Genomic DNA, 15,134 nt, shown 5'->3' with positions numbered 1-15,134 from the left:
AATTAAGCTAGAAAAAGCCTGTCTCCAGGGCTCACTGAGTTCTAAGGAGTCCGTCATACCACATCAGTCCTTGGTTTTCAAATGGTCACTGCCTGCTCTCATCTTTTTCCGAAACCAGCAGTCACCCCTTCGTGTTGTCTGACAGTGGGCCGATTCCTAGTGCGGGCCTAGCATGCCTGCTGTGGGCTAGGGGTCGAGCTGCAGTCCTTGTGGATAGAGGCAGAAGCAGTGTGGTAGAGAGCCCGGCCCTGGCACCAGCCTGCCTGGGTTCAAATGCTGCCCCCCCGCTCCCTGTGAGCTATGCAACCTTGAACACATTATTTAATTTGCCCTGTGCCCCAGTTCCAACATCTCACGAGAGTGCAGTGAGGAGTAAAAGCATGGATATGTATGTGCAAAGCACGTCAGACTTGAGTCTGAACAGAGACATGGGGTGAGGTCTGAGGGAAGCAAAATGCATGAATACAGTTATTCTGGATTAACTGCTTTCGTTAATTCCTTTCTGGATTCCTGGCTATGTTCTAGATACTTGGAACTTGCCAGACAACTGATCTCTAGATAAGCAACATGTCATCATATGAAATCAAAAATAACCTGATGTGCAGGAGAATAAATCTATTCTACTTAGGATTGATAAAGAAATTATAGGAAGAATTCAGAAGCTCAAGCTCGGCTTCACATCAATCTGCATCACAAAATATACAACTTTCAAGATAAGCAGCGGCAAGTCTTTACTCTTATGAAGACTCAAAGTTACTATTAAGCATGTGAAGGTTTATAGCTTTACTGGTGTTCATTTTCTCTCACAGAAACCAAAGAAATACTGACCATGGCTCATTTGGTTATCTGGAGGTTATCAGTCTAGTTATCTGCAGGAGGGTAACTGGTAATTCGTTAAATTTCTTTAGACATAAAAGTCTGAGGTCTTGCACAGGGAATATACATTTGCTGATAAAATGACTATAAGAATAATAAATGCCAATGTAGCTGCAAAAAAAAGGAGTACAAATTAAAACCATTTTTAAAGTACTACCGGTCCTCAAGACTGCTCCATGCGTTCATGAGGTGTTATGAAACTGCAGGAGCCGAAGACTGGCCCAAGACGTGTCCATGACTAAGGGCTTGCAAATGGCAGTCTTAACCTTCCTTCTCATGTTGGCAATTTGTAAGTGGCAGAAAGGTCTTGAAAGCCCTTCTCCTTATCTAAGCAGCCCCAAAATTCAGAATTTGGTCAAAGTCTACTGGTTTGCCAATAAACTACCCTGCTCCCCCTCCTATGAAGAGGTCTTGACCCTGGAAGCTACTACCCTAGGTAATCCTGCCTGGCATCTTTGGCCTTGGAAGACGCTGGCTCCATCCAGCTGCTCACGTCTGTGTGATGCTGGCAGGATAGGGTGTCCTTGGCCCTCAGGCAGAAAGGGGCTGCTGGTGTGGGGCCACTTTACAGTGTTGAGATCCACAGGGGAGCCTACACTACATCACGAATCTTACAAATATATATGACATCACACTGATGTGCAGGGAAGAAAATGCCCTTAAACAGCCGCCAGAGGTACCACCCGCTCCCCCCCACCCCCCACGCAAAGATGAAAAGACTGGTCTGATCAGTGGCCATCGCCAGCCAGCACCCCTGGAGAAGGGAGGAGGTTCAGGATCCCGGATGCTGGACTACGGGCCAGGCTGGGAGGCGAGGCCTGAACAGCAGCAATGAGTGGGAAGTGCCCCGGGCTGATCGGACCTTTCGGCAGCGACGCATTTCCAAACTGTGGCTATGACTGGTCCCCCACTGCACGAGTTACAGTCTTAAGGGAAAAGAAGTAGATGGCCTGATGGAAAGGATTCCTTTGGAAATCTGGATGGTAGAGAGTGTACTTATCAAAGGACACAAGTCTAAAAAATGCTCCTGATGTCCTTTAGTCCATTCCCATAGAAAGATCAGGTCTTTACGAGTGATCTCCCCATGGCAGAGGGAAGCAGGAATGTAGTCCTGGTCAAATGAGTTCAGACTGCTCTGACAGGAAGAGCTCCGAGCAGAGGAGAATTTAAAGTAGACATGGTAAAAAGTATAAATGGAATTAGGATTTTTCCCCCCAAATCCTTTGTGATTTCCATCTACAGTTCCTGTCAGGACCACTTACTGACAAAGTGAGAGGTATGCTTTTATTAACTGCACTGAGAATTTTCTAGAGTAGAGGTCAGCAAACTTTCTCTAAAGGACCAGATAGGGAATGTTTTTAGACTTTGCTGACCATATGGTCTCTGCAGCAACCTTTCAAATCTGCTGTTATATTCTGAAACAGTCTCACATAATAGGTAAATAAATGAATGTATCTGTGTTCCAATAAACCTTTATTTACAAAAATAGCAGGAAGCTGGATCTGGCACATGAGCTACAGTCTGCCAAACCCTGTTCCAGAGTTTTAAATCTTAAATGTAAATTTCAAATGGAACCATCCATATCCCAGGTTGAGACAAAGCAGCCAAAACTGCCCGTGGTTCGAGGTTTCACTGCTCACATCCCCTTCACACCCTCCCACCCCAAAAAGCCTGTGCCGTGCTGGGGGGCACAACAGCTACTGGGCCTTCTTCTGGTTGAGATAATTCTAAGTTTCAAAAATAGGCTTCCAAATGTAAAATATAGCAATGCTAAGAGCATTGCTAATAGCATACAGACTTTTTCACAATTCTGTATATTCCATTTTGGTATCCCTACCTACAGGCAGGTGGGCAGTGCCCTGTGTGGACCACTGCTGAACTCCTTCTTTTCCACAACAATCTTGACCATGGACAAATGTATTTTCCTCTCAAAGGTCTAAGACCCACACCAGCATATCTCCTTTTCCCCAAATACAAGTTTCAAACACAGGGTGAAGAGAAGTAAACCATATAAAATAATCAGTCATACCTTGAGTGACTGTCTTTTTGTCACATAATTTTCTGAATGAAGTAACTTCTCATATTCACTGAAGAACTAAAAGATAAGAAAACATGTTTCAGATATTATATTTTAAATATTGGTAGAGAACATTAAAAAGCTTGAACACAAACTTTTTTTTTTTAAGACTTTACTTACTGGAGAGAGAGTGAGAGAGCATGAGCAGGGAGGGGGGCAGTGGGAGAGGGAGAGTGATAAGCAGACTCCCTGCTGAGCAGGAAGCCCGTCACGGGGCTCGATCCCAGGACCCTGAGACCATGACCTGAGCCAAAGTCAGATGCTTACCGACTACCCACCCAGGCGCCCTTGAGCACGAACTTCTACCACCACAAAGACCACCTGCTGCCCTTCTGTCTCACACAGCCTTCCTCAGTGGTGCTCAGAGATCCTTAGGAGTGCCCGAGGATGACCTCCAGGAGGAGGGCTCCTGGGACCGACCCTCACCCAGGCTAGCCAGGCCCATTTGGCTTAAATCTGGTCCTCTTCTGTCATCCAAACTCCATATGCACAAAACACAGTGAGAAACACTGTTTCTCAAAGTGGAGTCAGCTCTCATTCTTGGTGTTAGAAAATTCTTATTTTTTACAATTCAGTGAGCCTAAGGAACAACCACAAACAGAAAAGTTACCTGTTCTTTCAATGCATCAAGCAAGGGAGAAAATCATTAAAATTAAAATAGGTGGGGAGAAATTCAGCACTGTCAAACAGGTAGGTGTCCTAGAGAAGTTGGGACCTGGGCTCAATCTTGAATAACGGCAGCAATTTCCTTTAGAAAAGGGGAGGAGCAAAATTCTTCAGAGATAAAGAGGGAAGAACACAGCATGGGTGAAGACTGGAGAATGCACAATGTGACACACTTAGGAAGTGACAAGTGTCCACTGGATTTACACACCGGTGCTCACTACCGAGCGCCGCATCACTGGCATGGTAAGAAGCCCATCAAAAGCAGGAGGTAGGAAATGGAAATGAGGGACGCACAGGGGCCGAGGCCACACTTGCTGAAACTGTTTGTGCCTGTGCTTCACCACGGTGCTTACCAGCCATTCATCTGTGATGCAGAGCAGGCGTTAGCCAAGTGCAGCCCGTGGGCCCAGTCGAGGCTGCCACCCGCTTTTAGAAATAAAGCTTTGCGGGAACACAGCCACGCTCATTCATGTACTGTAAGTAAGTCTGTTTATGTATTGTTTATGGCTGCTTTCTCAGCACAAGACAGGAGAGTCGAGAGAGACTGCATGGCCAGGAAGCCTCGAGTATTTACTACCTGGCCTGTTACAGAGAAGGTTTTCTGACTCTTGCTTTAGAGCTAACCCCGAACATACGCGTATCTCTAGCCAGAGGTGGGATGGCAGACTACTTCTTCTTCAGAGAAGGATGTTAACCCAACCTTCTCCTCAAAGGATCATCAAACCAACGATCCGAACAACTGGACCTGCCTTTAATCAGTAACACGAACAGGTACCCCCCCCAAGTTCTTGACAGAAGACGCAGGTTAAGATTTTCTGCTGCCTACTTCTTAGGCTGAGCTTAGGTGCAAGAGATTATCCTGACGGAGGACTGGCTGAAGAGCGCGCGTGCAGTCCATGTGCTCCCCCGCGGATGTCGGATCTCCTCCCTGGGTTAGGAATATCGCGTGAGGACAGGCACCGCCGGGGCTCCTTGAAGATCTGCTCTCGGGGAACTACCTACACTTCAGTTCGGCATTTCAGTCACCTCAAGGGCTGCGTCCACTACCTGCCACTCTGACTGAATTCCCCTGAGAACGCCAACGGGAGAAATGTGTTTTGTTTTACAGATGTTGTGATTTTTTAACAGATTCTGTTTCCCTCTATGCATCTGGTTATTATTAGAAAGCTCAGGGCCCAAGTGGACAGGACTTCAGATGACGTAGTTTTGTGTCATCGCATCCCTAAGCTCCTTGCTCGCCTTCTCGCTCGCTCAGATCTGACCACACGGCCTACACACTTCTGTTAGCTGCCTCACATAGATTTTCCTGAAATTCTGCTAACCAATGACATCTATTAATAACATGTAGGAAAATATTTTACTACAAAACTAAACTGATGTCACTGTTAGTTTGTATCTTCAGTGGGCTTTAAACTAAGATACTGGTATGTTCAGTTAGAGAATCTCGGAGACCAGGCAGTAGCACAAACAACGTGCCGATGTTTACTAGCTGCATACGGTGTTCTAGGCGCTGCTGTCATGCGAGTGACACACACCTTCTTAGTAATCCTCACAACAACCTATGACAACCGCTGACAGTGCTATTATGAGACTTCTTTTAGGGCTGAGGATTCTGAAGGCAGAGGGTGAATGGAGGCAGCGGCCCAAGGTGGGGCCAGGACTTGAAGCCAGACTCCGGGCAGCCTGGCGTGGAAGCCCATGCTTCTAACTGCTATGGAAAGGCACCCCTGAGATGACCGTGCTCCCATTTTAAACTAACGCACACACAAAGAAACGTACCACACCCACACGGAAAATTTAAAACAAGCGATGCCCAGCAGTGTCATGAGGCTTTCTATGCGGGCCTTCCTATGTGCGCAACACTGCATGATAGAGGTTACCGAGTGGGAGGGAGAGAGGAGCATAAAAGAGTTCGAAAGCACAGATTTTGCCTCTGAGAATCTTACAATTTAGTTGAACAGCAAAGTGAACGACAAGTACTAACAGTGTGTGCCTAGGATTTCAAAAATTCAAATGACCAGTGAAGAATGAAAACCTACGCCAAATCTCACGGGTTAGACAGGAATTTTAAGTGGGCTGCTATTTTTTTTTTAAGATTTTATTTATTTATTTGACAGAGAGAGACAGCCAGAAAGAGAGGGAACACAAGCAGGGGGAGTAGGAGAGGAAGAAGCAGGCTCCCAGCGGAGGAGCCTGATGTGGGACTCGATCCCATAACGCCGGGATCACGCCCTGAGGCGAAGGCAGACGCTTAATGACTGAGCCACTCAGGCACCCCTTAAGTGGGCTGTTATTATCCTAACTTCTCTAAGCACACCCATAGGGTGTGGACAGCAGGACAGTTAAACTAGTCTGGCATAAGGAAGTGCTCAGGGGCACGGTGGGGAGCAGAGCCCCTGACACTGTGGCCTGAGGGCTGCTGTGCCGATCCAGGGCACTCAGAATTGTTTACGCACTTCTGGGAGTTTAGTACCAGGAAGTGTGACACAGGCTCAACCTGGAAGGGACCTTATTGCTGGGCTAGTCCACTGCCCTCACTTTATAAGGAGGACCGATGTCTGAGTCCCCCCGGGGTAACAGCCTTGGTCATGGCCACCAGAAGGCAGGCACAGGGCAGTCCCAGTCTAGTCCCAGTCCCCGTCCGTCCCAGTCTAGTGCTCTTCTCACCCTCAAGGTCACTGCCCCACCTTCCCTCTCCTGGAAGCAGCAGGAATGTCAGCGACTGATGGAAAGGAAGGGAGAGTTAAGTCTGATGATAATTTTCTTTTTATCTTAACTGTATATTGTCATTCAGCAACAAAACACTTTTATTTCCTCCCCTAAAGCAAGAAAAAATGCAAAGGGTAGTGTGTCAATCAAAAAGATAAAATTCTGCTGCTGACCACGTTAACACTCTATACCTCATTTCAGTAAAGAAATGTTTATAGCACCATTTAAAACCATTACGTATACAAAATAAGTATCTGGTATAAAAATCTAACTTAAATATTTCATTTCTGGTACAAAACTTATGATTTTATTATTTATGTATTTATTTGAGAGAGAGAAAGAAGGCACATGCGTGAGCAGGGCAGAGGGAGAGGGAGAGAGGGAGAGAGAGAATCTTAAGCAGGCTCCACACAGAGCACGGACAGAGCCTGACTCGGGGCTCGATCCCATGACCCTGAGATCGTGACCTGAGCTGAAATGAAGAGTCGGATGCTTAACTAACTGGGCCACCCAGGTGTCCCCAAACTTAAAATTTTAAGGTAGTATTTCATATACTTACTTTATCATAATGTTGTTCCAAAAATTCTGCACTGAGCAATTTATGTCTCGTAAGTAAATCCTAAAGAAAGAAAATACACTATTTTACAGTTGTTCTGCATTCAAGTTCTTTTAGAAAAGAGAATCCTAAAACATGCCACGCCATTTTACCTGATAAAGACTGTTAAAAATCACTATACTTAAAAACATCTGAACATGAATTATATTGAAAATGTTGATTCTAGGTAAGAGCAAATCAAATCATTAATAATTTGAAACTGTGATTGTAATGATTGTGATTAGTCACAGATCTACAGATCTTAGAAGGAAAAATTTAAAAACCAACATATAAATTCAAAGAAATATAAAATCAAAGAAAGGGAATAAAGCAATAAAGTGAAATAAAAGTAAACCACTGTAGTAAAATGTCAAATAGAATACTGCTCCTGGTGGAGAAAGAGGGAATTTCTTTCATTAGAAAAAGTGCTGGAGGTTCCATTTTCTTCCTCCTAAATTCTGTTACATTCAGTTTCATATCTAATGCAATCTTTTTTTCAGGAACAGAATGTTTTTTAAAAAACCCACGTTATAAACATTAGCTCCTAAGTAAGCAGACTAATGCTGCAAAAATGTAGACTCCAACACAGAATGTCCTAGAGTCCAGTTCCGCATGATTACACACGAGAGCTTATGCTTCACCATATGGCTCTCCCAGGATACAACTCAAGGGTCATTCATTCAGGAAATATCTACTATGTGCCAGGTAAAGTTCTAGGTGCTGGGGCTACAAAGACAAAAGATGTGATCCCTGCCTTTAAGGACCTGGAAGTTAGCAACAAACTAGCCTTCGTCTCACCAGGTAGGAAAGAGAATGGGAACCCGTGACAACGAAACGGTCAGCTGCTACTTGGTGAGTTAGTGAATACAATTCCTTTAGAGCCGCCCACTGGAGAGTGTCGTGCCAATAATCCCCGTTCTCTGAACAACTCTCCTTGTTTTCTTAGCTGTTTATGTTTGAGTGGCCCAGGGCATGATGACCTAGTGTTTCCTGAAGTACGTCCAAGTGTAATGCTGGTCCTGAGAAATGCTCTAGGAAACATTCCACGGTCAAACGCACGTGGAAAGTGCTACAGCTCCAGTTCCCGCGTGGGGATCTCGCAGGTCTCGAGAGATCCTGCAGGGAGCTATTCTGTTGCCTCCTGTGTAACTGCCCTTCCCTGAGAGGCCTTCCTCACACAGGCTTTCTCCTCGGCCTAGCTAACTACCACCTTCAAACCTTGCTCCCACGTCACTGCTATAGAGAAGCCTTCCAGACTGATCACTAGCACCGAAGCATGGACAATGTCATCTTTATGTCTGTGGGATTATCTGATTACCATCTCTCTCATGCTAGACTGTAAGTTCTATAAATATAATGGCCATGTCTATTTTTACTAATCTTTGAATCCCCAGCACCCACGCAGTGCCCAGCACATAGTAAGAGCTTAATATTTAATAAATAAATGAATGAACCAACAAAATCAGGGAACAGGTTTGGGAAAACATCACATCAAGCAATCTTCAAAGTATGGTTTTAAGAAGGCTTCTAACCACCCCCAAAGATTTACAGGTGTTCAAACTGCTGGATAGGGTATGCACTGTATGCCCAGGAAAGACCTACCTAATTTTTTCCCAAATACCGCCCCCCTCCCCAGGGGATTAAATTGACAAAATGAGAAAACCTGAACTTTGAGCACCCTTAAGAAGCTGGAAAAGAAATGCTACGAAGCTTCCCCATATGGGGCAGGAGATGGCGGGGGAGGGAAAGAATTTATATTATCTTAGCATACTGGCCACGGGGGTCAGCTATTAGGGAGAGAGGTACACAGACCTTGAAAGGAATATATCAAGGATGTTACTGTCATCTGTTTATGGCGGTGTCCCCCCTCCCTCCCCCCACAGGAGCCTCAAGGGTGGGGGTTTGTCTGGCTCACTGCTGAGCCTCAGCGCCTACAGAGTCGTGCCTGGCACAGGGCTGGCACTCAGGCTTGTGCAGTGAGCTGAATGAATAAATGAATAAGCGAATTAAGGGATTCGTGTGTCAGGATCCATGCAAAACTAAGTGTCATTTCTACTTTTTTTTTTCTTTTTTTTTGTGGCTAAGTCATTCTGGAGACCAATGTAAGGAAGTACAGTGAAAGGAACCCAGTGTTCACTGCTCTGCCATAATCTGACAGAGAGAATGCCGATGGCGGGGGTCCTAAAGACAATGGCTCTCAACTGGGGTTGCTATTAGGGACGGGTAGGTAGAAAATGCTGCTCTAGAAAGCAAGTCCTAAATATGTGGTGCAACAGATTTTTACTGAAGTTTTGAGTGAGGAAAGCACTCTGAAGGACAGATCTCAAATAGGAGCAAGAGCCTCACAGCTGGGCCACACAGGAGAAGGGGGACCTCTAACATCTCCCCGTCTAGGAAAGATTCTATTACCATTTGGTTTTAAGAGACAAGGAAACTCAGGAAACCACTGTCAATGGTCTTGGGGTTGGAGAGACTGAAGGGGCGCTCTGAGACTGCTGGAGTAGGAGCTGGACCCCAGTGCACCGCAGGACGAAAGCTCCTTGTCAAGACGGGCCACACCAGGGCCTGGAGAGGAGTGACACGTTGGCAGGAAAGGAGCAACTGCTGAGCGCGCACTGAAAAAGGCATATTCTAAAGCAGGGAAAAGAGGAGGTGGGGACTTGGGCAGAGCCTCTTCCTACTGAGCGATGAGAAGGAACCTCAGCCTAGGGGCTAGAGCCAAGAGCTCCGGAGAGTTCAAGCCACGGTGGGGGACAGAAATCAACAGAGAAGACAAAGGGAAAAGGTCATGCAGTCAGTGGTCAGCAACCTGCAAAATTTCCAGGGTGCCACTGGTCCCAGAGCACAAGGTGCTGGGTCAGCTAGCAGTGGGGAGAAGGAGAGGGATCTCTGATTTCCTCCCTATCTAAATTCTAGTATATCCAAGGCCCTGGCAGGACTGGGAGAAAGGCAGGGGTCATCTCCCAAGCCCAGCAGATTGAGCAGCCAACTTTTAGGGTATGCTGAATTTAAAAAGATTCCTAAAAGTCAGTAAGTTGGGGCCTCAAACACCATGTGGCAAAGATGGCCCTGGGGTCCCTGAAGAAATGCCACAGACCCCAGGGCTCGATTTCACAGAGCCTTGGCAAGTTGTGTGGCTCATTTTCCTACTTAATGCTTGACCGTGTCCCAGGACAAGACTCAATTCTTCCAAATGTGTGTTTGGAGCTCTTGAGGGTTAGAAAGTTCTCCCTGTGCTAGAGTCAAACCTATCCCCAGGTGATTTCCAGAAACTGTCAGAGCCAACAGAAATACGTTCAACCCACTTTCTACAGGACCCACTTCACATACATGTAGTGCTCTCACGGCAAGTCCCTACCGAGTCTTCTCTTCTCCAGGCTAAATACGTCCAAGTTCCTTTAACCACTCCTCGCATGACAGGTTCTGAGTCCCCCTCACCATCTACTGTCTTCTGAAAGTCATCTATTTGTCTATGTGCCTCTTAAAGTGTAGCGCCTGGAACGGAACACATTTATGTGTTGTTACCTTAATGGCTTATAGTGGGTGAGACCATCATCAGCTCCTTAGGTCACACACTGTGTGGTCACATGTGGCTCTGGGGCAGCAGCATCACACTGTTTAATGTTACAGGATGTATTCAGAATTTTGCTTCCTCAGAGTGGGCTCTGGAGGCAGACTGCCTGGGTTCAAATTCTGGCTTCCCCATTTATAGCCTCATTTCACCCAACATTTCTAGACTCCAGTTTCCTTTTCTGTAAAGGAGATGGTTGAGTCGGATGTGAAACTGCCTACATTTTAGTAACTATTACACTTAGTAATTGTTATATTTAGTATTAACTATATTGTTATGCCTTATTCCCACATCCCTTAATTACAGAGTTGGGTCCTCAAGTGGAAGACTTCAGTCATCGTCCTGTTCCATTCTGGCCTCTCCGGATCTCTACGAAGCCTTATATTAGGATCACCATTGTCTGCTATCTTTCCCTTCACAGCTATCACCCACACATTTGATAAGTAGGCCTTGTCACCCTTTATCTATCTAAGTCATTAACAATGTTCAGCTGGGCTGAGAAAAAGCCCAGTGGATATCCACTAGAAATTTCTCTCCAGGGTGATGGCAATCCATTCTCTAGCACCTTATGGATATGGCATTCAATTAGCTGTAGATCACTACACTGAGACTCGAGCTCCTATCTTTTCACTGATTCCGTGAAAACAGATCTGTACGATTATTCAACATCGAGTATATCCTCACGGTCATAAAGGAACAGCTATGTATGTCACCCTGACACACTAGTGTTATTACCTCCATCCTAACAGATGAAGAGCTTAAGATGAAATCCACAGCAGAGGTGGGAAATGAACCCAGGCAGCCACACACTCTTAGTCCCCTCATCTACTGGCATCTATGAGATTAATATGACTGAACTTACTCTTCGTGAATCCATGCTGGCTGTGGGTACACGGTTTCCTTTCCAAAATGCTCAGAAATCATTTCTTTAGAAATACTTTCTAGAACCTTACACAGGTATAACATCGAGCTCCAAGCTCCACCAGCCTCTCTGGGGAATCTACCTTCTTTTACTCTGGAAAAATTGGAAATATATTTGTTGGCCTTCTGATGCCCCTCCCCATCTCCTTAAGTCCTCAAAAATGAAAACACGAACAACACTGGGCTACTAATTTACTATCTTAGTACACGTTCATTCAAGCTACAAATCTTGCACACATTTAGAGCAGGTAGATTTTTAAAAAATATTTATTTATTTAAGTAATCTCTACACCCAACGTGGGCCCTGAACTCACGACCCCAAAATCAAGAGTCACACACTCTTCCGACTGAGCCAGTCAGGTGCCCCTGGAGCAGGTAGTTTTAATTTCCTTTTAAGACTCAGCACCCATTCCACAGACTTTAAATTCAGGTTTATGGATCAGCTGCATTTGTTTGAAAGTTTTTATGTGCAGAGTGCATTTTCTGGAGAGAAAACTCTTCTCTCACATTCTTCAAGGACAGCGCAAGCCACGGATCTATCCTCCTTTTTCTATGACACAAATAGTCTCTCAAAGAGGACACCAGCAAACCACGAGAGGAGAGGCCTCCGTCCCAGTCAGCACGTCTGGCATGAAGCTATGAGACTGTCACCACTCTGACCCGGGTTCCTTCTGGGACAGGTGGGGAGGAAAGGTCTGCCTGATAGGTCTGTGTGTCTCTCTCTCCCCCACGCTGTCTTGGTTTTGGGCCCTACTTGGTTTTGTTTCTTGGAGAGCTCTCTGTTCAGGGGCCTCTTTAAAGAGCGCCTCCCTTTCCGTGTGATCGGGAGCGGCTGAGACACACAAGCCAGGGCAGCTTCTCAGCGCGGTCTCTTCCAGAGTCCACCCTTCACATTCTGCACGGTGCTGGAAAGTTTCCCTTCCTCAGGTAGACCTACCTGCCAGGCGCTGCCCAGTCTCTCCCTCTCCGGCTAACGTGACCTGACAGGGTTGCTTTACCCAGTGATTCCATCACTGCTGCTTTCTCCTTAGTGAGAATGTAACTCAAAGCAGCAGCCCTAACTGAGGGCTGATAATGGAATTATCAGCAGGGTCAATCCAGACTGTCAGATACTGCGAATCACATTTCTGGCACAGTGTTCACACATCTCTCTCGCCTACTGGCCAGCTGTGCCGCCTGAGCCAGAAGCATGGCAGCGAGCGCCCTCCTGGGTCGGGCTCCCCGACTGCCGCCGCTCCCCTCCTCTTCCCCCACCTGCCTCTCCTGCCGTGGCTGCTCTCAGCTCGTGGCCTGCTTTCCACACAGGCTCTCTCCCCAACGCGTGGAGCTACCGCACCTCCCTCCATCACAAGCCTGCTGCTTCTGAACGGGGCACCCCCTTCCACCAACAGATCCTAAGTATGAGTCCTACCCCAAAACTGCAGTGACACAAAAGACATCACGTTTGTTGCTCTGTTATAACCCCAAATTCGATTCATTTTGCTTGGTACGTTGACACAAAAATATGAGAGCTTACCTAAGGCTTCTGATAATCTCTTTAATGGTTTTAGGGAAATAAATCCTTGGGCACCTCTCACACTATTACCTTATTCTCGTTCCATGTGAAACCCTAATGGCCAGGTCCTCAGGTTTTCATCCTGTTTTAAGGGTGTTCCTTCACTGTGAGGGACATTAGTTTACCCAGAGACCAAGGCGTGTACTCATTATCTCAAGGGCTCTTTAACTTCATAAAACCGAACCCTCATGAGAAAAGTGGCTACTTCTCACTAAAACAGTGTTCATAGTTTCTGAGCAAAGTAGCCTGCAGGTTAGTATATTAAATTCCAATTACATTAAAGTAGCAATATATATATTCACTTATGAGGTCAGACATTTTATATAAGGGAATGTAACATCTAAAAGCTTACTTTCATTGTGAAGAACACTAAAAAATATTACTGCTTTATATACCATAAACAGCACAGAACCTTGCAATTCAAAACAAAAGTGCGCATGTGGTACAGTGGTACCATATCACATGTGTATTTAATTTACACAAATACACAACAGGGAGATACGGTATACAGGGAAGGGAGGCTACATAATAATTTGGATAGTGCAGGTGATTCTGCTCCCCTTCCACCAAGCATCTGATAAATAAGCTTTGGCATGAAAATGAGGTAGGAGAATTAAGTCCATTGCTCCCTTGGGCCTGCCCACAACGTGGAAATCTCTGTCCTGATTGTGGTTCTAGTATTTAAAGACATGCCTATTCCAAATCAGCATGGCCCTTTACAGAAGACAACTACTTTGTCTGGTGTTTAACCAAAGAAACTGCTATAGTATGTTCCAACACAGGAGAAAACCCTGTTTCTTAGTTGTACTGTATATCAATATACCACACCTGATGGGTAATTTAATAGAAAAGTGTACTTTTGACCATACTGACCAGACTTTTACATAGAGATTATAATCTAACTCTTCCACACTTTTAAACCACGACTCTACTGCATCCACTAAGTCACACCGACACATGTAAAACATATCTTCTCTCTTCCCGCTAGAGGGCAGCCGTGTATAGACTTGGAGCTCAGAGATTCAGGAAGAAACAGCGAACCAGTTAATCAGACTTACAAATGTATTTAGAATTCTATAGTTTTATGTTACCTTGAATGTGGCAAATGCATCTGAAGCTATGTCAAATGTTGACATTTCGACATATCTGAAGAAATCGTAAAATTGTTCTGACCACAAAATGATTTTTGCAAGTGGCTCATGTCTGATGCATTCTCTCAACATTATTCCACAATTTAGAGCTATTTCTGGAGACTCATACCTACAAAAAGAAAAGACAAACAAACCATGATTGCTGTTTTAAAACTCCTCTAACACCAAACGGTTCAAATTTTTAGAATAGGAAGTTTCAGATGTGTCCTAATGACCAGAGCTGGTTACAAAAGGCATCTGTCTCAGAGGAGGGTATGGGCTCAGGTGAATTTACTCTAGAGGGCGCACACACATTAGCTCGTGACAACTGCTTCAAACCAAAGAAAAATAACAATAAATAAATAAATAACATTCGTTATTTAAGCTAAAAGATTTGAGGAGAGTATTCAGGGTCACACCTCCAAATAGGGGTTAGATTTACGTGTGGTGCTCTCAAGACTTCAGAAAAACCAAAAGCTGAATCAGAAGCCATTATGAAACAAAATGGTTTCCTAAACTTACAGTATCTAAACAGGTCTATCAAATACACAGCATTTAACGTCATTGTTCAATACTCAAAACAGAACCTTCAAGACTCTTGGCAATGTGTACCCTACAAAGTTGAAAGCCTGATCCTGAGAGTGCTTGTCAGGAGAGCCTGGAGGACTCGCAGTGGGTGCTGGGGAAGCCCTGGCATTAGTCACGCACACATGCTGTGTCCCATCTCAGTCAGAAAGGAGCCCCATTTTCCTCTCAGCCCTGCTGCCCGCTCCCTTCTGACGGGTGCCTCGCCTCGGAGACTGGCCTCGGCCCCTCCACCGCCTTCCGGGCCGCATGCACCGGCCTCGTGTCTTTCCCACGTACCGGCTCGTCGGCCCTCCTGCATTCGTCGCATTTCCCAACATTCTACTTGCAAAAGGCCTCTTCCTGGCTAAAAGAAACTTCTCTCACAACATAAATTCCACTCCTTAGTGTCCCAACAGTGCCGACCTTTGCATCTTTGTCTTTGAAAAAGGAAAGAAAAAGCTCTCTCA

General features: G+C 45.5%; 1 protein-coding gene across 1 annotated transcript in view; it reads right to left on the bottom strand.

Annotated features, from left to right (window-relative positions):
* Window positions 1-15,134, bottom strand: part of CAB39 (calcium binding protein 39) — an 86,127-nt gene that overhangs the window by 3,981 nt on the left and 67,012 nt on the right. Inside the window, exons 5-7 of the mRNA XM_045794143.2 lie at window positions 14,062-14,230; window positions 6,888-6,947; window positions 2,906-2,971 (exon numbers count right to left, since the gene is read on the bottom strand). Of these exons, the coding sequence (XP_045650099.1) occupies window positions 2,906-2,971; window positions 6,888-6,947; window positions 14,062-14,230 (295 nt within the window). The remainder of the gene's footprint in view (window positions 1-2,905; window positions 2,972-6,887; window positions 6,948-14,061; window positions 14,231-15,134) is intronic.

This window comes from Ursus americanus, chromosome 1 (genome assembly GCF_024610735.1).
Source record: "Ursus americanus isolate L20-20 chromosome 1, mUrsAme1.1.p, whole genome shotgun sequence".
Taxonomy (NCBI): Eukaryota; Metazoa; Chordata; class Mammalia; order Carnivora; family Ursidae; genus Ursus; species Ursus americanus.
The sequence above is the reverse complement of the archived record's forward strand: the minus strand, read 5'-3'. Positions and strand labels throughout refer to the sequence as shown.